This window comes from Carlito syrichta, unplaced genomic scaffold (genome assembly GCF_000164805.1).
Source record: "Carlito syrichta isolate Samal-C Ts95f unplaced genomic scaffold, Tarsius_syrichta-2.0.1 Scaffold303334, whole genome shotgun sequence".
Taxonomy (NCBI): domain Eukaryota; kingdom Metazoa; phylum Chordata; class Mammalia; order Primates; family Tarsiidae; genus Carlito; species Carlito syrichta.
The window spans coordinates 128,894-151,732 of NW_007247430.1; the positions used below are offsets into that span (position 1 = coordinate 128,894).

Here is a 22,839-nt window from a genome sequence, read left to right on the forward strand (position 1 = left end):
AAACTGGTAATTTCGTATTATTTTTATTGCAAGAATACAGCATTATGATACAAGGGATAAAGAGTTTAGAAAGCTAATCTGGAAACCGAATTCTAGCTTTATTTTTATGGTACTATATTTAGTTTTTTGTCATTTTTTGGAACACGTGCTTTTGAGACCAAACAATTAACCTAAGAACTTTTGGAACCCAATATACTTATAAGTGGGCTCTTGATACGTGACATCTCTGGAATCATTCTGCATTTTTTAAAAATGTCCCCATACATAGATATCTTATTTTCCCAGCCAGATGGTAAGTGGCTTGTGAACAGTACCTCTGAATCGATTTCTTTGCCTCTCCAGCAGTGGCTATGAGTATGCTTAGTGAGTTATGCTGCATTATCACATTTCATCTTTATAACCAGGTAGGTATTATGACCACCTCGATTTAACAAATGGACAGCTGAGACTTAGAGAGGTTTGGTGACCTCCCAAAGGCCACATAGCTAGTGAGTGGCAGAACCAGGACTTGAGAAAGGTCTGCTCAACTCCAAGGCTGCCACGAAGACCCTGGGGGCAGGGAGCTGAGCACCACAAGGGCCATGGAGGTGAGAAAGTCTGGTATGAGTTCAAGGTCCAGTAGCAAGAACCAGACCAGCACAGAGGACTGGAAACAAGATTGTGAAGGGGTGAGGGGAGAAGGGAGGACCAGGAGTGAGAAGAGTGGGTAAGCAAGAGGCAGACGTGGGCTCAGAAATGGGCTCTTTTGCTGGGCTCGGTGGCTCAGCCTGTAATCCTGCGCCTTTGGGAGGCTGAGGTGAGTGGATTGCCTGAGCCTGAGGGTTCGAGACCCGCCTGGGCAGCGAGACCTCATCTCTACAATAAATCAGAAAATCAGCCGGGCGTGGTAGCACACACCTGTAGTTCCGGCTACTCGGAAGGCTGAGGCGGAAGGATCGCCGGAGCCCAGCAGGTCGAGGCTGCGGTGGCCGGGAGCGGCCACTGCACTCCAGTCTGGGCGACAGAGTGAGACTCCAACTCAAAAAAATAAAAAATGAAAAATAAAAAATAAATGGGCTCTTTTGAGCTTCTCTGGCTTGAGAGGAGTCTCTTAACCTTACTTCGGACTTACTTCCCTCATTTGTAAAATAAGTTTTTTTAAGAGACAGGGTTTCACTGTTGCCCAGGTTAGAGTACAGTGGTGCGACCACAGACCACTGCAGCCTCAAACTCCTGGGCTCAAGTGATCCTCCTGCCTTAGCCACCCAGGCAACTAGGACTACAGATGCGTGCCACCATGCCCAGCTAATTTATTTTTTATTTATTTTATTTATTTCATTTTTTATTTTGAGTTGGAGTCTCACTATCGCCCAGACTGGTGTGCAGTGGCCGCTCCCAGCCACCGCAGCCTCGACCTGCTGGGCTCTGGCGATCCTTCCGCCTCAGCCTTCCAAGTAGCTGGAATTACAGGCATGCGCTACCACGCCCGGCTAATTTTTTTTGATTTATTGTAGAGATGAGGTCTCGCTGCCCAGGCGGGTCTCGAACCCGTGGGCGCAGGCAATCCACTCACCTCAGCCTCCCAAAGGCACGGGATTACAGGCTGAGCCACCAAGCCCGGCTTGCCCAGCTAATTAAAAAAAAATTTTTTTTTCTTAGAGAGTAGATCTCACTATGTTATCCAGGCTGCTCTCAAACTCCTGGGTTCAGATGATTTTCCCCCTCTGCCTCCCAAGTAGCTGAGATTATAGAAGTGAGTCACCACACCTGGTCAATTGGTAATTTTAAAAATAATACCAAACCAGCCACGGTGGCTCATGCCTGTAATCCCAGCACTTTGGGAGACTGAGGCTGAAGGAGTGCTTGACGCCAGGAGTTCAAGACCAGCCTAGGCAACATAGCAAGATCTCATCTCTATTTTTGAAAAATAATTTTAAAAATTTGTATAAATTAAGAAAAATACCTACAAAAACTACCTAACAGAATTGTTGTAAGGTTCCATTGAGATCAGACAGCTTTTCTTTCTTTTTTTTTGAGTTAGAGTCTCACTCTGCTGCCTATGCTGGAGTGCAGTGGCACACTCATAGCCACTGCAGACTTGACCTGCTGGACTCAGGTGATCCTTCCGCCTCAGCTCTTCAAGTAGCTGGAACTACAGGCAGGTGCCACCATGCCCAGCTAATTCTTTGATTTATTGTAGAGAGGCGGTCTCACCAAGTTGCCCAGGCTGGCCTCGAACCCGTGGATTCAGGCAATCCTCTCACCTCGGTCTCCCAAAGTGCTGGGATTATAGGCATGAGCCACTGCGCCCAGCCTCAGGCAGCTTTTCAAAGGGGCACCGGAACGTGTGGACTAAGAACACCTGCACAGCCATATCCGCCTAATTCACACCAGGCCCGCCCTGCAACAGGTGAGCCAGGTGGTCCCAGCGCTTACAGATCCTGGCCCAGCAAGTGCTGCCTAGCTCTTAACCTCTAAACAGCAGTCTCTGGGTCTGAAATAGGGATAGTACTATCCACTGAGAGAATAAACCTGGCCGGTTTAAGAAACGGAGGTACAGCCGGGCTCGGTGGCTCAGCCTGTAATCCCGCGCCTTGGGAGGCTGAGGTGAGTGGTTTGCCTGAGCCCGCGAGTTCGAGACCCGCCTGGGCAACTTGGCGAGACCTCATCTCTACAAGAAATCAAAAAATCAGCCAGGTGTGGTAGCGCATGCCTGCAATTCTGGCTACTTGGAAGGCTGAGGCGGAAGGATCGCCGGAGCCCAGCAGGTCGAGGCTGCGGTGTGGCCGGGAGCGGCCACTGCACTCCGGTCTGGGCGACGGAGTGATACTACAACTCCCCCCCCCCCAAAAATAAAGAGAGAGAGAGAAAGAAATGGAGGGCCTTCCTCTCCTCCCTTGCGGAAGCCAGCTGGGCAGCTCCCTTCGGGTCATTTTCCAGACTCTCCAGGAGAGGGCAGCAGGGAGCCATTCTGCCTAGCGCGGTCCTGCCAGGGCGCAGCAGTTAGGCGGGCCTGCTAGGCAGGCCTGGCTTAAGCCCCTGCTGAGTAGAGTTTAGCTACCACCCCAGTGGGCTCCCGCCAGCCAGATTTCTTTGAGGGCTATTCCCCTCTGATTCTACTGAATAAAATCTTCAGAGCTTTGCCCTGGGTGGGCCCGGGGCCGGGTATCGCCGGCAGACAGCCCCTGGGATGAGCACTACTGGAGCATCTGGGAGCAGGGAGGGGGATGGGGAGTGGGTGAGGCTTTAAGTTTCTGGGAGCTTTCCGGAAGGGTCATCATCTCCAGTCTAGATCAAGCCGCTCAGTCCATGCCATGCCTCAAATGTAATAAAACACCTAACTGGGTGTCTATCTGCTGGTTTTGCTGTGGCTGGGAGCTCCGTGATGGCAGTGCCTGGGTGTGTCTCACTCCCTGTTCTGTCTCCCCTCTGAGGACAGTGTCTGATACCTAGCTCAAGAAATGATCTTAGCCGGGCTCGGTGGCTCAGCCTGTAATCCCGCACCTTGGGAGGCTGAGGTGAGTGGATTGCCTGAGCCCGCGCGTTCGAGACCCGCCTGGGCAACTTGGCGAGACCTCATCTCTACAATAAATGAAAAATTAGCTGGGCATGGTAGCGCGCGCCTGTAGTTCCAGCTACTTGGAAGGCTGGGGCGGAAGGATCGCCGGAGCCCAGCAGGCGAGGCTGCGGTGAGCGTGCCACTGCACTCCAGTCTGGGTGACAGAATGAGACTCCAACTCAAAAAAATAAATAAATAAAAATTTAAAAATTGTTTAAAAATTTTTAAAAAAGAAATGATCTATCCAGAGACCAAGTGACCGAGTCTGCCCATTCCTCAGTGGGAGGCAGCAGCTCTGGTCTCCATACTGCATCCCTGAGAGCAGTGGCTACGTTTCACCTGCCACTGGGTGTCTATAGCCCAGCAGAGGCTGGCACAGGAAGCCCGGTCCTTCAGGGCTTCAGCACTCAAGACTGGGCTTAGAGGACCCGCTGTGACTTCAAATATCCCTGGGGCCTCATAAATTTCACCCAGGGCTCTCCATCACATAGTGAAGAACGCCACAAACCCTTACCCTGGCATAGGACACCCCATGCCATGTGATGCCTGCTGGCTTCTTCTGTCTTATTACTCAGGTCCCACTTGCTCTTGACCCCAGCTCCAGTGTGCCTCCTCCTGGCCTCTGCTCACTTGCTCATGACTCCCCCAGTCCCTCTAGCTCCCTCTCTCCCTTTCCCGGGAAGTCCTGACCACCTCCTCCTGCCCCGTCCCCCAGCACTAAGGGCAACCCTCTTTGTGGTTGCACTGAGGCCCCTGCCCCTAATGTGATTAGTCACCTGTCTCCCCAGTGGACACAGAACTCCTCAGGACAGGGACTCTGGACTGTTCATTCCTGCCATGGGCACATAGAGCCTGGCAGAGCAGAAGCCGTGACTGTTTGTGACATGGATGAACAAGGCCCACTCACCCACCTTCAAAGCCCTCTGCCCATGGGTCCCCTAACAGGACATGGGAGTTTCCTCCAGAAAGTCCTGCTGTGCCCTCCACCCACCAGCGGGGACAAGGTGTTCCAAAACACCTCCAGCAGCAGTTTTCCTTCAGCTGGCCCTGAATTGCCATTCTCTGTCAACTCTGAACAAAGTGTGCAAGCATGTCTTGATCGTGGCATCCCTGGCTCAAGGAGCTTCCATGGTTCCTGGTCTGTGGTATTAAGTCAAAGCCTGATTCTTGCATATTCTTTTTTTTTTTTTTTTGAGTCGGAGTCTCACTCCGTCGCCCAGACTGGAGTGCAGTGGCTGCTCCCGGCTACCGCAGCCTCGACCTGCTGGGCTCCGGCGATCCTTCCGCCTCAGCCTTCCGAGTAGCCGGAATTACAGGTATACGCTACCATGCCCAGCTGATTTTTGATTTATTGTAGAGATGGGGTCTCGCTGCCCAGGCGGGTCTCGAACCCGCGGGCTCAGGCAATCCACTCACCTCAGCCTCCCAAAGGCGCGGGTTGACAGGCTGAGCCACCGAGCCCGGCTCTTGCATATTCCTTATGAAGGCAGTGCCGCCTCTTAGACCACCCCACAGCCTATGCATTCCTCCCAACACGTGTTAACTTTCATCAGAGTAACCTCCACTCAGCCTCAGGACGAGCCTCTGCTCATCCTGGACCAAGGACCTTTGCTCATGCTTCTTCTTTTCACCAGGATGCACCCTGTCACCCCCACCCTCACCCCTCCCACCCCCCATCCATTCTCTATTCTCCTCTGAAGACTTGCCGGATTTCTGGAGGCTTCCCTCATTGTTGCTTTGGAAGGATTCCCCCAACTCATCCCATCTTCCATGGCTCTCTGTATGTCAGCTTCTTCTAAACCTCTTCATCTGCCTCTGTGCCCTCCCAGCCCAGCAGAGGCCTGCACCTGCAAGCAGGCACCCAGCCTAGTCTGCAGATGGCTGCCCAATGGGGAGAGGGAGGGCTGAGGGTTGTCACCAGATTTCCCCATCCCGGGTCCCATGGGCGGCTCACCTCCAGTACTCCTCACTGGGACTGGTCCTCTGGAGTGTGTGGTTGAACAGCTGGGAGAGGTTGTTGGACGGGGCAGCGGGCCGGGAGCCATTGGTGAGGTTGGAGGCGTCCAACACGCCGGCACAGTCACGCGTGTTCCAGGGGTTATTGCAGTAGGCCCAGGGCAGCACGTGAGTCATGGACGAGAAGAAGTAGTAGAAGGCGATGCAGATGACCACGTTGTAGTAGATGCCGATGTAGGTGGACACCACCATCATGCCGTAGCCTACTCCTGGGGAGAAGGAGGGGCACCAGTCAGAGCACTGGGAGGTGGGAGGAGGAAGTAAGAGAGGAGGAGCCTCTCACATCCGGCGGAAGGAGAGGTTAATGATTTTCAAGGCCCAGACTTTGATGGAGGGCCATGGGAGTGACCGATCAAGGCCTTGGTGGGGCAAGTTGTGGGTGCAAGGGAGTTCTGTGTATACACATGGCAGGAAGGGCGGGTGGAGGCCAGGTTAAACATGAATCCCAGCATGTGTCCATGGCTTTGGCCGTTGATGTGGGGCTTGGGGTCAGCACCAGGGCTCTACAGGGGTCAGCCATGTTTGTACAGATGGGCAGGCTGGCTCAGTCCCCAGAGGCCCGTGTGTGTTTGTGTGTGTGGCGAGTGCCCCACCCAGGCCTCACCTTTGAACATGGGGCTGATCCTCCAGACCCCCAGGCAGCCCTGGCTCGCAAACTGGCCGAAAGAGAGCTCCATGAAGAAGAGCGGGATCCCGCAGAATATCAGCATGATGAAGTAGGGGAACATGAAGGCACCTGGCAGGCAGGGAGAGCACTGGCTCAGGGTGGGCCTGGGGCTCTAGCCCTGGGCTTCCTGCTCAGAACCCAATAGCAAAACCTTTGCAATTGGGTAGGATCTGAGGAGGAGTGTGCCAGGCGTTGAGCAGGTGCCTGGGTCTGGGGGACACTACCCCCAGCCTGTCTTTGAACTTGGCAGAGGCTCCCAGGATGTCTGAACAGAATGAAGGCCCCAGAGCCACCACACTTGGGTGGGGTTTGATGGTTTAACCAAGCGATTTCACAAACATAAGTTGCTGGGATCCTCAAGCACCCCTGGACCATTTGGGGGTGCTATAGAGACCTGGGGATAGAAAAGGGAGGCCCGGGAGGCTCAGGTGCTTTTCTCGCCTCTCCTCACCTCAAGGGTACAGGTTGGCAGGGCCAAGGCCCCAAGAGCAGACTGCCAGGGTCTAGGGGTGGTCTGCCTTGGGCAAAGGGCTCCTGAGCCAGGGATGGGGGGCGAAGGAGATCAGGGCCAGAGGCCAGCCTTTATCTGGAGTGGGGTCTATGCCAGGGAGTGGGTGGCCCAAGCCCCGGTGGGTGGGCTCTGCCCAGGTGGATGGTCCCTGCCCTGTGCCCGCTGGGTACCTCCCCCGTTGCGATAGCAGAGGTATGGGAAGCGCCAGACATTGCCCAGGCCCACGGCATAGCCCACGCTCGTCAGTACAAACTCGATCTGGTTGCCCCAGTTGCCCCGTTTGAGGTTCTGGTCCCTCTTGGTGGCCTCGCTGGGCACAGCACCATTCTGTGGGGACAGGAGAGAAGCTACCATCAGCAAGGCATTTGTGCTCTGTGCCTGACCCTCTGGGCCTCCCCCAGAAGGGACACCATGGACCCCCACCCCCCGGGGCTTCCCCTCTGGCTGGCAGGAACTGCAGGCAGGCCTGGCAGAGGAGGAGAGAAGGAAGTCATGGCTGCCAGAGTGCACCAAGCAGAGCTTCCCTCACCAGCCCCCCAGCACCCACTGCTGGGTGACCGGCCCACCTGAGGAGCTGCTGCCAACACCCGAGATGTGGAGACTGAGGTGGGGGCTAAAGCCAAGAACCCCCAAGCCCCTCCAGAACCTCCCCTCTCCCCTCTGGGTAAGGATCTGGGAGCAGCTGAGCCTCATACCAAGCAGCCAAGTCAGGCTGGGCACAAAGGGGCCTGTGTCCAGACAGCCCCCCCCAGCCGTCGTCTACCACATCGCCAGGCTGAGCACGCTGCCCATGGGCAGGCAAATGTGGGGGAGGGGATCCTAGACCCTTCCCCCAGCTGAAGGCTTCTCGGGGGTTCAGGGTGGGCAGGACTGGGAGGAACCTAGGTAGCGTAGCTGAGCTGAGTCAGACCTGGAGAGGGCATTCTGGGATCGGGTGGGAGGGCCCAGGGGAGCCATCTATAGTGCCCATGGCTGGGGGAGGGGAGCTGACCTGGGCCATGGCTGGGGAGTGCTGGGCCATGAGTTGGGGGAGGAGACCAGAGTTGTAGGCATCACGCCAGACTTTGAGGACAGACTCTGCTAGGGAAACAGAGGGAGTGGTTCCAGAACAGGGTGGCAGGGAGAAGCGGCTCTCTGGCCTGAGAGAGGGTCGCCTGCAGAGGAGGGAGCCAAAGGTCAGGAAGGGTTGATGGGATTTGCCCAGAGAAGAATGCAAGGCCTCAGGCTGCGGGGCTGCAGGGCTGGCCAGGTGGCCTGGGCCCCACTGAGGACGACCCTTGTGACACCTTAGCCCTAAGCTGAGACTGGCTCTGCAAGTCCTTGGTACCAATGTGGCCCTTCCTCAGGCCATGCCCCCTCCACCCCTCTCCCACAGTGAGCAGGAAATCAAGCCATCCTGAGCCAGAGCCCAAGGGGCCAGAGGCACCTACTAAGGAGACACAGGGACCCTGAGAGCCGCCACCAGAGAAACACAGGGGAGTACTTGGGTACCAGAGACAGCTTCCCAGAGATAGGCTGTTCCCCTGATAGAAATGGACAGGAGTCCCTGGAGGACACCAAGGACCAGAGATGGAGCAGCATGGCCTAGGAGAGATGACCGTGATGTGACACTGACCCTCAGCCTGAAAGAGACATAGTCAAGAACAGCAGTCACTCTGGTCAATAAGCAAGGCAGTCTGGTGCGCTGAATTGCTGTCGGACCCTAATGAACAATCACAGAGGGGATGAATGACCTCACAGGCCCCAAGCACCCCCCCGGTCAGGCCGGTTTGTGAAAGCAGTCACAGGAAGCACCAAGGCCTGGTGGGTGGGCACTGCAGCACAGACACCTTTTTTGGAGGGACCCCACAGAAATGCAACCCTCACTCTCTTTGCAGAGGGTGAGGGCACAGTGCCAGGGACTGTAGGTCCCCTTCAAGGAACACCCAGAGCAAATTGACGGCTGAACAAACCAGCATCCATTCATTCATGCACTGATGGATTTACTGATACCTACTATGTGCCAGGCAGTGGGACTTCAGCAGAGAGCTCCCACCCACTTAGCTGAAAGTCTAGCGCGGGAAACAAGCTATCAATAAAATAGACACACCCATCATCTTTAGATGTGACTTTAGTGTGACTATAGAAGGGAGTTTCTCAGTCACAAGACTATGGAAGGAGGACAAGGTGAGAAGGCAGGGTGAGGTAAAGGAAGGCCTCCCTGATGGGGCTTGAAGGCACACTTGGCCCTGGGAGAGGGTAGCCCAGCCTGAGTGTGCACCTGTGACATGCCCCCTCAGAATTCTGCCTGAACATGTCATCAACTCTTAGGACCTTCTTTGGAGCAAGTGTAGAAATACTACAGGGTCAGGGGCCATTTTGGGAGGGTGTAAGGCCTGCTGGGGGTGGTTTATCTACTCCCAAACAAATACCAGCCAAATAGGCCTCCTCTAGGTTGACCCTACAATAACAGTTTTATTCTGTCCCAGGCTTGTTTACTTAGGGACACAATGCCGGATTGTGAAAGTAGCAGAGAACATGGGTGGGGTCACAGACCAGTGATTACAGCTGTAAAAGGGACAACTAAGGGTCCAGTATGGCCCACAGGCATGTCAAAGGCAAGGTACCTTGTAGAGACCCAAGTCTCCAAGGCTTGAAGTTCAAGGCCTCTCTCCTGACCCCAGCAGGATGAGGGACAGACACCCCATCCCACCCCACCCCTTGACAAAGTGCAGCAGGACCACACTTGGATCGCTGTGGTCTGCTCTTCTCTGGAAAAGTGGGGGGACAGGGAGGATGGTGATGGCCGCAGCCACGTGCCACAGGCAGCCGTCTGCCTAAGCCCTCAAGAGCCAGCCGCTGCTCCGTTAATGAGCCGTGTGCTAACCAGCTCAGCCGTGCAACCAGGGGAGGCTGGAGCCCCCAGGACAGGAGCTGGAACTGGGGGTTGGTGATCAGGCTCTGGCAGGAAGTTCCTGACAGCAGAGATCTGCTATGTGCAAGGCTCCCTGCAGAAGCAGAGCCCATCTTCTGCCTGGCCCTGGGTCTCAGCACTGTGGTGCCCTGACCATTTGCCCACGGCTTGGCCTCTGACTTTCATTCCAGTGAGATCTATATTCAGACAGCTTGGCTGAGCTCTCAGTGGAGGACAGAGGAAGCATGCCTTTCTCCAAGCAATCCAGAGGAAAGACTATCCCCAACATGTTCCCTTTCTGCAGGCATTTTCTGGGTGTTCCAGTTCCCTTCCTTGTCCGGCTCTCCTCTGGGGACCACTGCCCCCCACTTTCCTCCTGGGTAGTTAAGCGTTTTTCTTTTCTTTTCTTTTTTTTGAATTGGGGTCTTACTTCTTCACCCAGGCCGGAGTGCAATGGCACGCACACTCACAGTCACCCCCAAGTCGACCTGCTGGGTCTAGCGATCCTTCTGCCTCAGACTTCAAAGTAGCCAGAACTACAGGTGCGCGCTACCAAGCCTGGCTAATTTTGTGATTTATTGTAGAGATGAGGTCTCACCAAGTTGCCCTGGTTGGTCTCGAACCTGCGGGCTCAGGCAATCCACTTGCCTCAGCCTCCCAAAATGCTGGGATTACAGGCTGAGCCACCACAGTTAAGCCTTTTTCAATGCTGCATAGTTTTTTTTTTACCCTAGCATAATCTTTCCTATTCTAAGCCTCTGGTTTTTCTTGATCTGCTGGGTGGACGGCTATGTCACTGATATTAACTGTTCCTTAGTGGTCATCGGCTCTGAGGTGCCCACGAAAGAACCCCTCTGTGCTCACAGTTTGACCCAGACTGGCTGCCCGTCTGCCTAAGCCCCTGCTCAGCTTTGCTGGCAGGCTGTGCTCCAGGCTCCTCCTGCCCTCCACCATCCCACCGTCTGTCTACCCCCTCTGCGCTCCTTCACTCACTTGCTCACGCCTCAGTGGGGAACAAAACCACAGTGGCAGGATTCCCTCTGGGCTGGCCCCCTCCTCTGCAGGCTTCCTGGACAGCCTCTACCCTCATCTCTGACTCCCCTGTCTGTGCCCTGCCACCCTCCAGGAAGCTCTGAGGACCCACTGCCAGGACAAAGCAGCTTCCACTTGCCACTGCCATGGGCCTGGCGGGTGGTATCCAGGGTAGGACTGCCTTGTCCTGTCCCCAAGCTCTTCTAGGCTGGGCAGAATGGAGTCTTTGGCGGCGCTTTCCTTCCATGGCTGATAGGGGAGGGGCAAAGGGTGTGATCTGGCTGCCCCTTCTCCCATCCTTCTCACATCCCCCTACCCCTAGAACCAGTCATTGAGGCAGCAGTGGCCTATATGTGATCTTTCTTGGGCTGAACAAGTACCTGTGTGTGCTCTCTCTTGGGCTAACAACCCCCACCCTGTCCCTGCCTAGCTGGGTGAGCCACACTGAGCAAAGTCACTTACATAAGTCCTTTACATAGCCCTCTGCCTGGCTTATTTACTGCTCTGGATGAGCTCCTGGAATTAAGGCTGTTCGGCTCTGAGGGCACAATCCGGATCTCCCACTCTGCCTTGGACTTGGCAGAGGTGGGACCTTGGCGCGGGTGAGAACCCTGATGTTCTCAAATCTGCTTCTTCAGTAACCCTGAGCAAGTCACTTCCACCCTCAGCATTCTTGTCTGCCAAGGTAGAGATAGATCAGATAGCCTCTACAGATCCGACAGATTCCTCAACTGGTGCCTCCTGGGGTCGACTCATATTCTGTAGCTTTGTCTCACCTGGAATTTTGCTATTTCTTTCTTCTGTCTTCTCCATTAGTTCCCACTAGCTTTCTAGATTACTTAAAAAAATTCTTTGTGTATTTTTTTCTGATTATAGAAGTATAATACGCTTATTGCAAAAAAAAAAAATTGGAAAGTACAGTAAAGAGAAAACAAAGTACAAAGCCCACCCGCTCAGACGTAACCACCAACACGAGGATGTGCCCCTGCTTTCTCCCAAGCACAGGCTCAGAAAACCCAGATTTCTACCCAAGACTGCAGCTCCATTCTGGCTTGTGATCAGTGTCCAGAAGATACTTTTGTGAATTGTGAGCTCCCTTCTCCTGTTCTTGGTGGACACTGAGGAATCCTGGAGCTGCCCTGGCCAGGCAGACCCCGCTGGGAACCAGCAGCCTTCTTTCTTGTTTAGGACCCTCCAGCCCCAGGGTTTGCTCATGGAATAAAGTCTCATCCAAGACAAACTTGATGGAGGAAAACGGGCAAGACCTCACATCCCAGACTGACTTGGAGCCAAGTCAGATCACTGGCAACTCTCTCTGAGCCCCAGTGGGGGATTTGGGTGGAACAGCCATTACAGTAAATCTTGCTGCCTCAGAAGACCTCACGAGGCACTCCTCAGTTTTTGTTCCCCCAAGTTGTCTCCTCTCAATCCAGGGGCCAGACTGGCCTAGAGGCAGCACCTGTCCTGCAATGACAGGATGGTCTGTCCATCACCTACATGACAGTGAGTGGAGACAGAGAGACCTAGCTGTGGCTCTGATCTGTGGCCTCAGTTACCAGGATATAGGAAAGAGTCTGGGGCTGGGTGCAGAGGAGCAGAACCATGGGAAAGTCCGTCCCACACCCCATCAGTCCCCAGGGGCTATTAGTGCCTGCTGCCTCAAGGAAACCCTCAGAGCAGCCTCTGGGCACCTCTCAGGATTCCAGAGTCCAGGCCTTCATATGGCAGGTAAGAGAGGCAAGGGTATGCCTTGTGTTGTTTTGTCGGAGAGCTCTGATTGGCAGCAAGAGACCTGCGGATATTGTGGGCAACAAACAGAAAACTGGCACCTCCAGGCATGCCAGGCTCTACTCCAGGCCCTGGGGAGAGGGATGGAGGACACTGGGTGGGCCCTGCCCATCCCCTGGCCTTCCACTCTGGAGAAGCCCAGCAGCCCAGGAGACTGGAAGCAACACTGCATTGTGGCAGCGGTGTGGGCAGCCTCTACTCCTGTCAGCTGGCAGCAGCCTGGCACTCTGGGAAGTGGCTTTGGTTCTTGACCCTAGCAGTCCTGAGGTTTGAGGGCAGCCCTGCATAACGCTTCTCTCAAGTCCATCCCACATCCCCTCAGAGGACATTCCTTCTCTTGCTTTCTGAAGGTCAAGTCGGGATGTCCTACAGGGGCAATGGGTGCCTTTCCCAGTCTCCTCACCCTCCCTGCCATCAGCCACACTGTGCCTGACACCCCTGCCCATCCCCTGCTTCCAGAGATGAGGACACACCGGCTCCCACCTCATATGGGCACTTGCCCTGGACACTGGCACATGTTCCATGGGGTCTCTTTCCTCCCAGCTGAGACTCTGGCCCCATCCCCTTCCCCCATCCCTCACCACTGAGCCCATGTACCACGTTCCCCGGCCCCCTCACCCACTCTCCCCATAGGAGTAACTGCCGTGGCACAGACAATGAGGCTGTATTGATTAGTACAATTCCTGGGCACCTCCGGCCCGTCTCCCCGGGAGCTAGGACAATGCAGCTTTGATACACAGAGCAGATTCTCAGCAGGTCCTTGGGCTGGGGGAGCCCTCACACCCCCCTTCCCCCTCACCCCCCCCACCAGCTAACTCTTCCTGCACTCCTTTGCACAGTTGCAACTTTCTGGGTCACTTTTGCTGGTGTCTGTCTCGCTGGCTGGCTGTGCCTACTCCTCCCTGGCACAGACCACTCAGCCCCTCTCCCCAGCCCCAAGCCCAGCCTCCCAGCCTGTCTGGCATCAAGGAGGGGGCTCGACCTTCTGGAAGGTGACTGACCTGTTCTGGGGAAGAAGGGGCCACAGGTCCATGAGCTGCAGCCATCCCGGGGCGAGCGCTCGCAGCCCGCGTGTCTCCACCGCTCATTCACACCTCTGCCAGCTCCAGTGCGACACTGACGCATCCCCTGCCTCTCCCACTGCCGGGCTGGGCAGCGTCAATTACTTTCACCTCATCTCCTCCCGAAGCTCTGCCTACCCCCTCCCCTGGCCCTCCCCCTCCGGCCAGTCCCCATGCAGCCCAGCGCGGGTGCTCCGGAGCTGGAGAGTGAGGCGTGGGGCTTGTTGTGTTTTTCCCTTGTTCCCAGCAAGTTACTGAGACAAACACACACACATACACTCACAACCACAGAGTCGGGCAGAACAAGCGAGGGAGTGGTTCACTCCCCTTCCAGAGCTGGCCAGATGCTGTCTGAGCCTATAGGCCTGGCACTGGGTGGGCTCCAGTGTAGCTGGGTAGCTGGGTGCCAGATTAGTGATGGGCTCTGCCCCGTTGGGCTCTGGATAGTGACAGGCAGGAAGATGAAAGGCAAGTCCACAAGGTACTATTGGGGCGCCTCAGGCTTCTTAGAGGGGTGTGAGCTGGGATAGATTGGGCCCTGCAGCTGTACCCACTCCTACTGGAGTCAGGGATCCCCAGTCAGCTGGGATAATGGGGTATCCTCATAGGAGAACGTGACTAACCAGGCAAGAAAGCTCTGGCCTAGTGAACTGTGCCATCACCTGTCTGAAAAAAGATGGCACTAGCCAAGAATCACAGAGCACAGACAAAGTGGGGGCCAGGGAAAAAGAACTCAAAGGGGTTTTGTACTGTGTTGCCTAGAACCTGATGTGCTAGTCTGTGAGTGTGTGTTGCGTGGACTGCGTAAGTCCAGCAGTGTCACCATGATTGTGGTGGGATGTCAATCAGACCCATCCAATCCCTCTTCTTTGAGGTCACTCACTGATCAGTCTCCAGCTGACACCAGCATAGCACAAACCAGCGGCTAGGAAGGTGGGCATAAGTGCTCCAGTGCTAGGAAGGTGTAAGGTCCTCTAGAAAGTGATAAATTGTTAGAAGGCCTAGTCTATGGTAGGATCTCAGGAATTATCTGTCAAAGGGAGGTGTGCTTGAATTCTGCTGTGAGAATAGCTTTCCTATGACTTTAGTAAGTGTGGCAACCTCATAGGAAATGTAGGCAATATAGTCTAGGGCAGGATGACATTAATAATAAAAAGGCAAGCCGGGTGTGGTGGCTCGTGCCTGTAATCCAACACTTTGGGAGGCCGAGACAGGAGGATTTTCTGAACCTAAGAGTTCGAGACCAGGTTGGGCAACATAGTGAGACCTTGTTGCTACAAAAAAATTTTTTAAATTAATCAGACGTGGTGGCACTTGCCTGTAGTCCTAGCTCCTTAGAGGCTGAGGTGGAAAGATTGCCTGAGCTCAGGAGGTCAAGGCTGTGGTGAGCCATGATCGTGCCACTGCACTCTAACCTGAGTGACAGAGACACTCCCAACTGCCCAAAAATAAATAGATAGATAAAAATAAAAAGGCACAAGCTTTAGACTTAGACAGGCCTGGGTTCAAGTCCTAGTTCTGTAAGTTTCTCACCACATATAACCTTAGGTAAGTCATCTAACATGTCTGATCTGTTTCTTCATCTCTAAAATGGGAATTAAATCCACCAATCATTGATTCTAGTGAGCATTACTCATAATAGTAATAAATAATACATTTTTGTTTTTTGAATCAAAGTCTCACTGTCACTCAGACTGGAGAGTAGTGGCATGCTCACAGTCACTGCAGCCTCGACCTGCTGGGCTCAGACGATCCTTCCGCCTCAGCCTTCCAAGCAGTTGGAACCCTGGGTGTATGCCACCATGCCTGGCTAATTTTTTGATTTATTGTAGAGACAAGGTCTTGCCATGTTGCCAAGTCTAGTCTCAAACCCCTGGGTTCAAGCAATCCCCTTACTTCAGCCTCCCAAAGTGTTGGGATTACAGGCGTGAGCCCCTGCACCTGGCCAATAATACATATTAAGTGCTTGCTATGAGCCAGGCACCGGCCTAAACACTTTCTATATGTTAACTCATTTGAGCCCTCCAACCATCCCATGAGGTATACAAGGTATACAGGGGGGGGGAACCAAAAAAAAAAAAACTCCAGAATTTATTTATTAAAAATTGTGTATTTGTTCTTACGTGTTTAAACTTCAGTCACCTTCAAAGTACTTTCCATTTGACACAATACATCTATTGAGGCACTTTGCCCACTGCTCAGAAGTTTTTGAACTCATCCATTTGGATGCCTTTTAGCACTTCTGCCATTTTTTGTTTCGCCTCTTCCACACTGGCTAAACATTTCCCTTTGAGGACTTTTTTCATCCGGGAAACAAAAAAAGGTCGATCAGAGCAAGATGGGGTGAATTAGGGAGGGGAGGGCACTAGAGTCAGGCTGGTTTTGGTCAAAAACTGCTCAACACTCAGCACGGTGTGGGCAGGTGGGTTGTCATGGTGGAAGAACCAGTCACCTGTTTGCCACAGCCCGGGACATTTCTTCCACAAATGGTGATGCAACTCTCTCAAAACTTCCAGATAAAAACTTTGGTTGACTGTTTGATCTGGAGGAACAAATTCAAAGTGTACTATCAGGGGCCCACCCTCCAAAAGATAATTTCAATTTTGGGGGGTCCCCCTTGTATTATTATCTCTGTTTTGGAGGGGGAAGATGGGGATGGGCCTTGACTCAAGCAAGTGTCCTAAGGATGGCCTCAGACCCCACTGACTCAGCTGCTCTCTGAGCCAGCCTCATGCGGCCTGGTCCCCAGACACTCTCTGCTGACTTCCTGCGGGTACAGACTGAGGGCCAAGGCACTGGCTGAGCCGCTGGCTCCAGGAAGGCCCAGTCACCCATGATGCCCAAATGCTCACTTCCACCCAGGGTGGGCTCTGGGCTCTGGCTGCCCTGGCCTGGGCTGGGTGCCCAGAACAGGCAGCCCTGGCTGGATGGCTTTCCCTGGCTCTGGCCATGGGGACAGGAGGCGGCAGCAACCCAGCTGGGCCATGGCCGTAATGAGGCCTCATTAGCGGGATCCAGCTGCTCCAGACCCACTTAGGGAGGCCGACTCCCCCAGCTCCCGCCTCTGACTTTTCTTAATAAGAGTGGGCATGCTTCCAGAGGGGAAAGGAGTCTAGGGGCTTTGTTGTCCCCTGTGACTCTGGAGGGAAGGTCCCGCTGAGTTAGGACTGTGAAGTGCTGGGATGGGGGAGAGCTTCTGGGAAACTGTGTGTAGGAAGGCGAGGCCACGGGATTGAGTCAGTGGGCTAGAGGGGAGCTGGGGAGGTGGAGGGAGGGCAGGGCCCCCGACCAGAGGAAGGCTGGGCCTAGATATTGTCCATTTCACAGTGGAGGGGACAGTTGCACATGCAGGATCAGGCTGTGCGAGGCCTTAGACAAGGAGAGTGCCTACTATGTGCCAGTCCCTGTGCTAAGAGAGCATCTGCATCAGCAGAGTGCCCACTGTGTGCCAAATCTAAAGCTGACAGAGTGTCCACTGTGTGCCAAATCTAATGTATATCAGTGGGAGCTCCTGTGATGTGTTGGGTCCTGTACAAGGTGAATTCCCCAGGTATGCCAAACTCTGTGCCAAGTGAGGACCCAATGTGTGCCCAGCCCTGAGCTGGGGGAGCACCCACTATGCGCCTGACACTGTGCTAGATGACTGCCCATGGGGCCATAGGTTGTCTACTAAGGGAGTGTCCAATGTATGCCAAGTCTGTACTAGTTGAGCATTTGCTACATGCTAAGACTTGGGTTAGGTGAGTACCCAGGGAGTGACAAGCTCTCTACCCAGGGAGTGCCCAAGGTGTGCCAAACCCTGTGCTTGGTGACTTCCCAATATGTGCCAAGCCTATACTAGTTGAGCACTTGCTACATGCCAAGACTTGGGGCGGGTGATCACCCACTACGTGCCAGGCTCTGTGATGGATGCTGTAGTCAAGAGGCGTCCAAACCCTCATGTCAAAGCATAAGAGAACAGGACAGGGTGAGGCAGCCCCAGGCAGTCTGTGGTGCTGCAAAGCCTTCTGGGATTTGGATGCTTTGGCACCCAGAGCCCTAGCCCGAGGGACTCTGTTCTTATTCGTCATGAAGCCTCCCAGTGGCAGAAGCAGCCAGTGTGCTCAAAGACATGGGAAAAGGCTGATGAGGCTCGCCAAGGCCTTGACTGCTCAAGACTCTACACGAGTGGGGCATGGCACAGGGGAGAGGACTGAGGCAGCCACCCTGGGAACTGGGTGTGATGTGGGGGATTCAAGCTGAGCCACGGGGGCTCTCTTGTCTCCTGTCCAGGGCTCTTCTCCTCCAGCCCCTTGTCCTCTGAGACCCAGGCAGCCCTGCCCCATCCGCATGTGCACAGAGGCCCTAGTCTCCATGGAAGGACCACTCCACCCACCCCCTAGTGCCCCTAAGCATCCCAGCTGCTCCCAGGCTTGGAGGCACCCTGACCAGCTGGGTTCTTGCATGGCCCTGTCCTAGGAGCTGCTGAGGCGTGAGGGAGGCAGCTGAGCTGGCCTGGCAGAGACCATCTGGGCTGGGGGTGGAGGAGGGACACGTGCAGCAGGCATGTGGGCCTGGGCACGTGCTGAGAAGTTGCTCCTCCATGGGGCACCTGCTCCAGAGCCCAGCAGAAGCTCCAAGGATGACACGAGGTGACTGTCAACACTGAAGAGATCTGGAGGGCCAATGTCCTCACACCCAAACCTGGGGTGAAGGGGGATGGAGGTGGGGAATCTCTGGTAGGGGCCAGCTGCCCTCTCCCTACATGCCGGGGCTCAAAGGGGGCTGCAAGAGCCACAGAGAACTGGGAAAGTTCTAGTGCCATCGGCTTACATGTACTCCCCTCAACATCCTCTCTTCCGACCTGCCATGGCATCCAAAGAAGCACATCGAGAAGGAACATCCTTAGCCACTTACCCTTAGGAAGACACAAATGCCTAGTCAGCACTAGCTTAGCTGCCTGTGTTAGTTAGCAGAGATGGGGCTCGGCAGGGGCCAGCTGCCTGGTGCACCTCAGAGCCTGTGTCCTAGAGACAAGCACTGAATGAAGGCAGCTTTAGTCCCAAACTGGGACTCAAGAATAGAGTAGCCCAAGGCCATCAGCAGAACTGAAAAGGAGGCAGGAATAGAATCTCGGAGCAAATGCTGGGGGTGCCCATGGGACAGATGCTATGAGCCTCAAACGCAGCAACAGTGGGCAGAAGCCAAAGGGCAGAGAGCGGGGAGGAAAGCGAGTTCCAGCTATCTTTAGGCACATCCTGGTGCTGGGAACTGGAGTCCCAAGGCAGCATTCCTGTCCACAAACAGGCTGGCTGGGCCGGCCAGCAGAGCACAGCCCGGGAGCTTGGCTCAGGCAGGGACTCCAGACATGGGACCCGTGCCCTCCAAGCTGCTCACGTCTGTCCTGCCTGTATCCCTCTCCCCAGTCCTCCAGAGAAGAAAGAGCAGCCAAGTACTCAGAGGGTTTCTTAGGTTTCATGGGGCTCAGAATCTCCAGGGTAGGAAGAGGCAGAGTCACACTCCACTTCCTACCACAGGCCCATGGCAATTCCAAGACATCTCTGGGAAAGGTGGAGCCATGGTCGGGATCTAAGACAGGATTCACCCCTAGCAAGTGTTCAATCCTCCATCTCTGAGCACCTAGATTTCAGGAATCTCAGGAATACTTTCAGGAGCTTGGTTTATTCAGACTTGTTCCAATCAGGAAGGGGGCAAGACCAGGGCTGGCCTGAGGGACTGGATGCTGGAGGTTCAGAACAGGGCCACATAGACAATCTTGAGCCTGAGGCAGAACTGCCCAGTTCCCCCGCATCCCAACCCCCAAGCTATTCCTTTGGACTAGATACTCTGAGTCCCGAAATCCTTTTGGTGAGAGGCAGGGTTTGTTTGGGGAGAGAACTTCCGCCAATGAATCTTATACTGAATGAGAAACACAGCAGAAGGAATTGATGGGAGGAGAAAGCTGCTGAGAGAGGGGGCTGTCCAGGTTCAGCTTCTGGTTTCCTCCCCTGACAGCTACCAAGCCTAGCTTGTCCCTGAGGCAAGATCTCAAGAGAAGGAAATATAACCACTGCCCTTGGGATAGGATCTGGTGACTTTTTCCTGGTTCCTGCTTCTGGTGTCAACCTGCTCCAACCATCACTGAGTCTTGCTCCTTCAAGAACCTCACCCAGGCCCTTGTTTCTCAAGGGACTTACCATTACCTCTCCTGTGCTCTGAGGCAGAGGGCAAAGGAAGAGCCATGACTTGGGGAAGGGGAAGAAGAGATTTTTCTGAGAGGCCTCAGGAGAAGATTCAGAACTAAGTGTTCTTTCTTTGTTACTTTTCAAAGTGAGAAGGAACTGGATAAGGTAAGTGCTGGGGCAGCCGAGCACTCAGGAGCCCTGGCAGTACATGTCTCGGACCCCACAGAACCTCCTAGGCCCTCCTGTCACAGCAAGTAGTTGGTGAGGTCCCTGGGGCAGTGCTTGTGACTCCCCTACCTCCCTGCAGTCTGGCCCCTGTACTCACCAGCATCCCTTTGGCACCTTTTCCTACCATGGTGGCAGTGAGTTGGGGCTCTGGAGACCCGGACCACACTCACAGACTCTGTTTCCAGCACCTTTCAGACTGCAGACCTCAAGAGCTGTGGAGAGAGCAAAGGGTGAGGTGAGGACCCGGACTGGGAGGCAGGGGCAGGCCTTGTGGCCCTCAGCGCTCTTCAGATAGGCAGGACAGCACTGGCGGGCCCTCTCCGCGCTCCCACCCCAGCCCAGCCCCTTGCCAGACCACGTCCACGTCCTGTTCCTTTCTTGATAACCTTCAGATCCAGTTTTTTCCTAGTTCTCCCAAACTCTCCCCTGGATTGCTCGATCTCCAGGCTTCCTGTCCCAATGGGCAATGGTCTATTTTTGACTCTCCAGATGCCCAATTCTATAAAAGATAAAATGAACACCGAATTGGGATGGAGTCCAATTCCTTCATTGCCTGTGTGAATGGCTTCGGCCTTTCCCCAAGAGGTGAATCAGCTAAAATCACCACAAATTCCCTAGCCTCACCCCAGGTAGCAGCCAGGAGGGTTCTTCCCCAGACCAGAGCCACTCAGTACTGGCTCCAGGGCAGCTGGGCTTGCTGTCACACCACTCACTCAGACTATAAGTTCTGGGCACACCGAACACCTGTGTGTGGTCCCACCTCCTTGCCCAGGCCAGGCTGTCCCCTCTTCTACAGCCCTTCCCCTCTGTCCACCAGGTGAAATCCTGCAAACTCTCAGGACAGGGCTAAATGTCACCTCTTCTCTGTAGCCTTTCCTGCACCAGAATGAACACTTTCCCCCACCAGAATGAACAAACTGCTTCCTCTTTTCTGCCTTGTGCCAACTTCTACTAGTATCCTCATCTCATATTACACTTGTTTACTTATTTGCTTATAAACTCGTCAACCACAAGTCAGTGAGTTCCCTGAGGGCTTGGGACTGTTTTATTTACCCTCTGCGCCTAGCACCTAGCACAGCACTCCTCTTGCAAAAACTGTTGGGTGAACTGAAATGAAGAGGCACCAGGGAAGCGAAAGCACCGGAATGAAGGATCCAGGTCAGTCCCGGATCTTGTAGGCAGTACAGGGCTAGTGAGCTGGAGTCAAATGGAAGGAGCTGTCACACGGCAATGCTAGTGTATACTAGTTTATTGTCAGATGTAATGGAAGAGGGAATAGTTCTCGACAGGCCTCAGAGAGGATCTCTGATCTTCAGAGTGCCATAAAGAACTCTCTCAGGGGAGAAAACACTCCATAGGGCCTGGACCCTGGAAGAATTCAGCTCTACCTTCCTTACCTTCTCCAGAAGCAGACCCTACTCCAAAGGCTATTCTGGGTCACTCTGCCCCCTCCACAGCCACCTGTCAAGGGCCACCTCTCACCCACAAACCCAGGAAGCCTCTGGAATGTGAGAGGAGAGGAGGAAGCTCTTTGCCTAAGCAAATTAGCTCTTGGATTCCTTCGGCCCTTTGCCCTACCCATTTAGTCTCCAGCATAACCTTCATCTCCAGGACAGGGGAGGGGAGGGGGTGTGACTTGTAACCATTTCCCTCTCCTTGGACGCCTAGGCTGGGCTTCGTCTTAACAAGTCCTACTAAAGAGGTCCTTGCTCACAGCTTTGGTCTCCTGGGGGCAAGTAGGGAGGTATGCTCCCTCAGAAGGAGATCACACCCCTGCCCTCCTGATTTGCCACACTTCCACACCTCCCCCCAGCTGTAAACTCTAGATTTGACTTCCTTACAGCTGTCCCTCTTCAGCCAAGGAATAATAATGACAATGATGACTAATAACAGCAGATGGCACTATGAAAAGCCACCATACAGGATGGAACTTATTATGCCCATTGATCAGATAAGCAAACTTAGGATGCTCTGTCCTGAAACTTAGGCTACAGAGTGTTTTCTCCCAGGTTATCCCAGGGTTTCTTGCACAACTTACATTAAGGAGACAGATTCAGAGAAGCCAAATGCCTTGCCTGAAAGTGCCTGAGTGAGGACTTGAACCAGCTTTTTGGACCTGACATCTCTGATTCTGAGGGAACCAATTCACAACCAGGTGGAACTAGAGCCTGTTCTGGGTCAGGTCCTGAGCACCAATTGCAAATGCAGTCCCTGCCTGCAGGTAGTTTACAGATTGGAGGGAAAAGACTGCTTAGTGGCTGCTTCCAGGCGAATGGGCTGGGCATAAAGCTTTGTTGCTTCTCCTGCCTTTTCCATTTCTGCTAAATGGTCCCATCCATCCATTCAGAAAATACCAACTGGGCATTCATGATGTGCCAGGCCCTATTCTAGGTGTTGGAATCTGGTAGGCCTGGGGTGGATTTCTGGCTTTGCCACTCACTGGGTATATGATTTGAGCAAGTTACTTAACGTCTTTGAGTTTCAGTTTTCTCAGTCTTGAAGATGGAGCTAATAATAAGTCCCTTGTACATCCTGAAGTTTCTGCCTAATTTTGGTCACTACTACAAGTCCTCCCCATTTTCCTCTCCTCCAAATCCATTAATCTTCCCAAAGCCCCAAAGCCCTGATTCTCTCCAATAGTTTTCACAGCCAACAGGAGACGGCCTCAAATGCTTAGCAGGCACTTCAGGCTAGCCGCAGCCAGATTCTTTTATTTTACAAATATTGATTGGAGGTCTGCTCTGGACCAGACCTGTGCTAGGCACCAAGAACTCAGAGGTGTCTGCCCTCCTGCAGCTTATAGGCTAGGGAAAAAGACAGAGATGACTCAAATTTAAACAATTACAGACCGAGAAGCAGGGTGTGAAAGAGAAAGATCCTTTAGCCGGGCTTGGTGGCTCAGCCTGTAATCCCGCGCTTTGGGAGGCTGAGGTGAGAGGAT

At 54.0% G+C, this 22,839-nt stretch overlaps 1 protein-coding gene across 11 annotated transcripts in view; it reads right to left on the reverse strand.

Moving 5' to 3' along the window:
* The window catches only part of SLC6A9 (solute carrier family 6 member 9), a 36,031-nt gene that overhangs the window by 9,426 nt on the left and 3,766 nt on the right, over positions 1-22,839 (reverse strand). For 2 of the 11 annotated variants that reach the window (XM_021712519.1, XM_021712520.1), the window contains exons 2-5: positions 19,996-20,110; positions 6,903-7,059; positions 6,159-6,290; positions 5,493-5,763 (exon numbers count right to left, since the gene is read on the reverse strand). In XM_021712519.1, coding sequence (XP_021568194.1) covers positions 5,493-5,763; positions 6,159-6,290; positions 6,903-7,059; positions 19,996-20,025 — 590 coding nt within the window. In that variant the 5' untranslated portion in view covers positions 20,026-20,110. Of the gene's footprint in view, positions 1-5,492; positions 5,764-6,158; positions 6,291-6,902; positions 7,060-7,723; positions 7,887-10,823; positions 10,835-13,427; positions 13,741-19,995; positions 20,111-22,839 lie in introns of those variants that run through there. The other 9 variants (XM_021712524.1, XM_021712523.1, XM_021712517.1 and 6 more) reach the window with 8 other exon arrangements.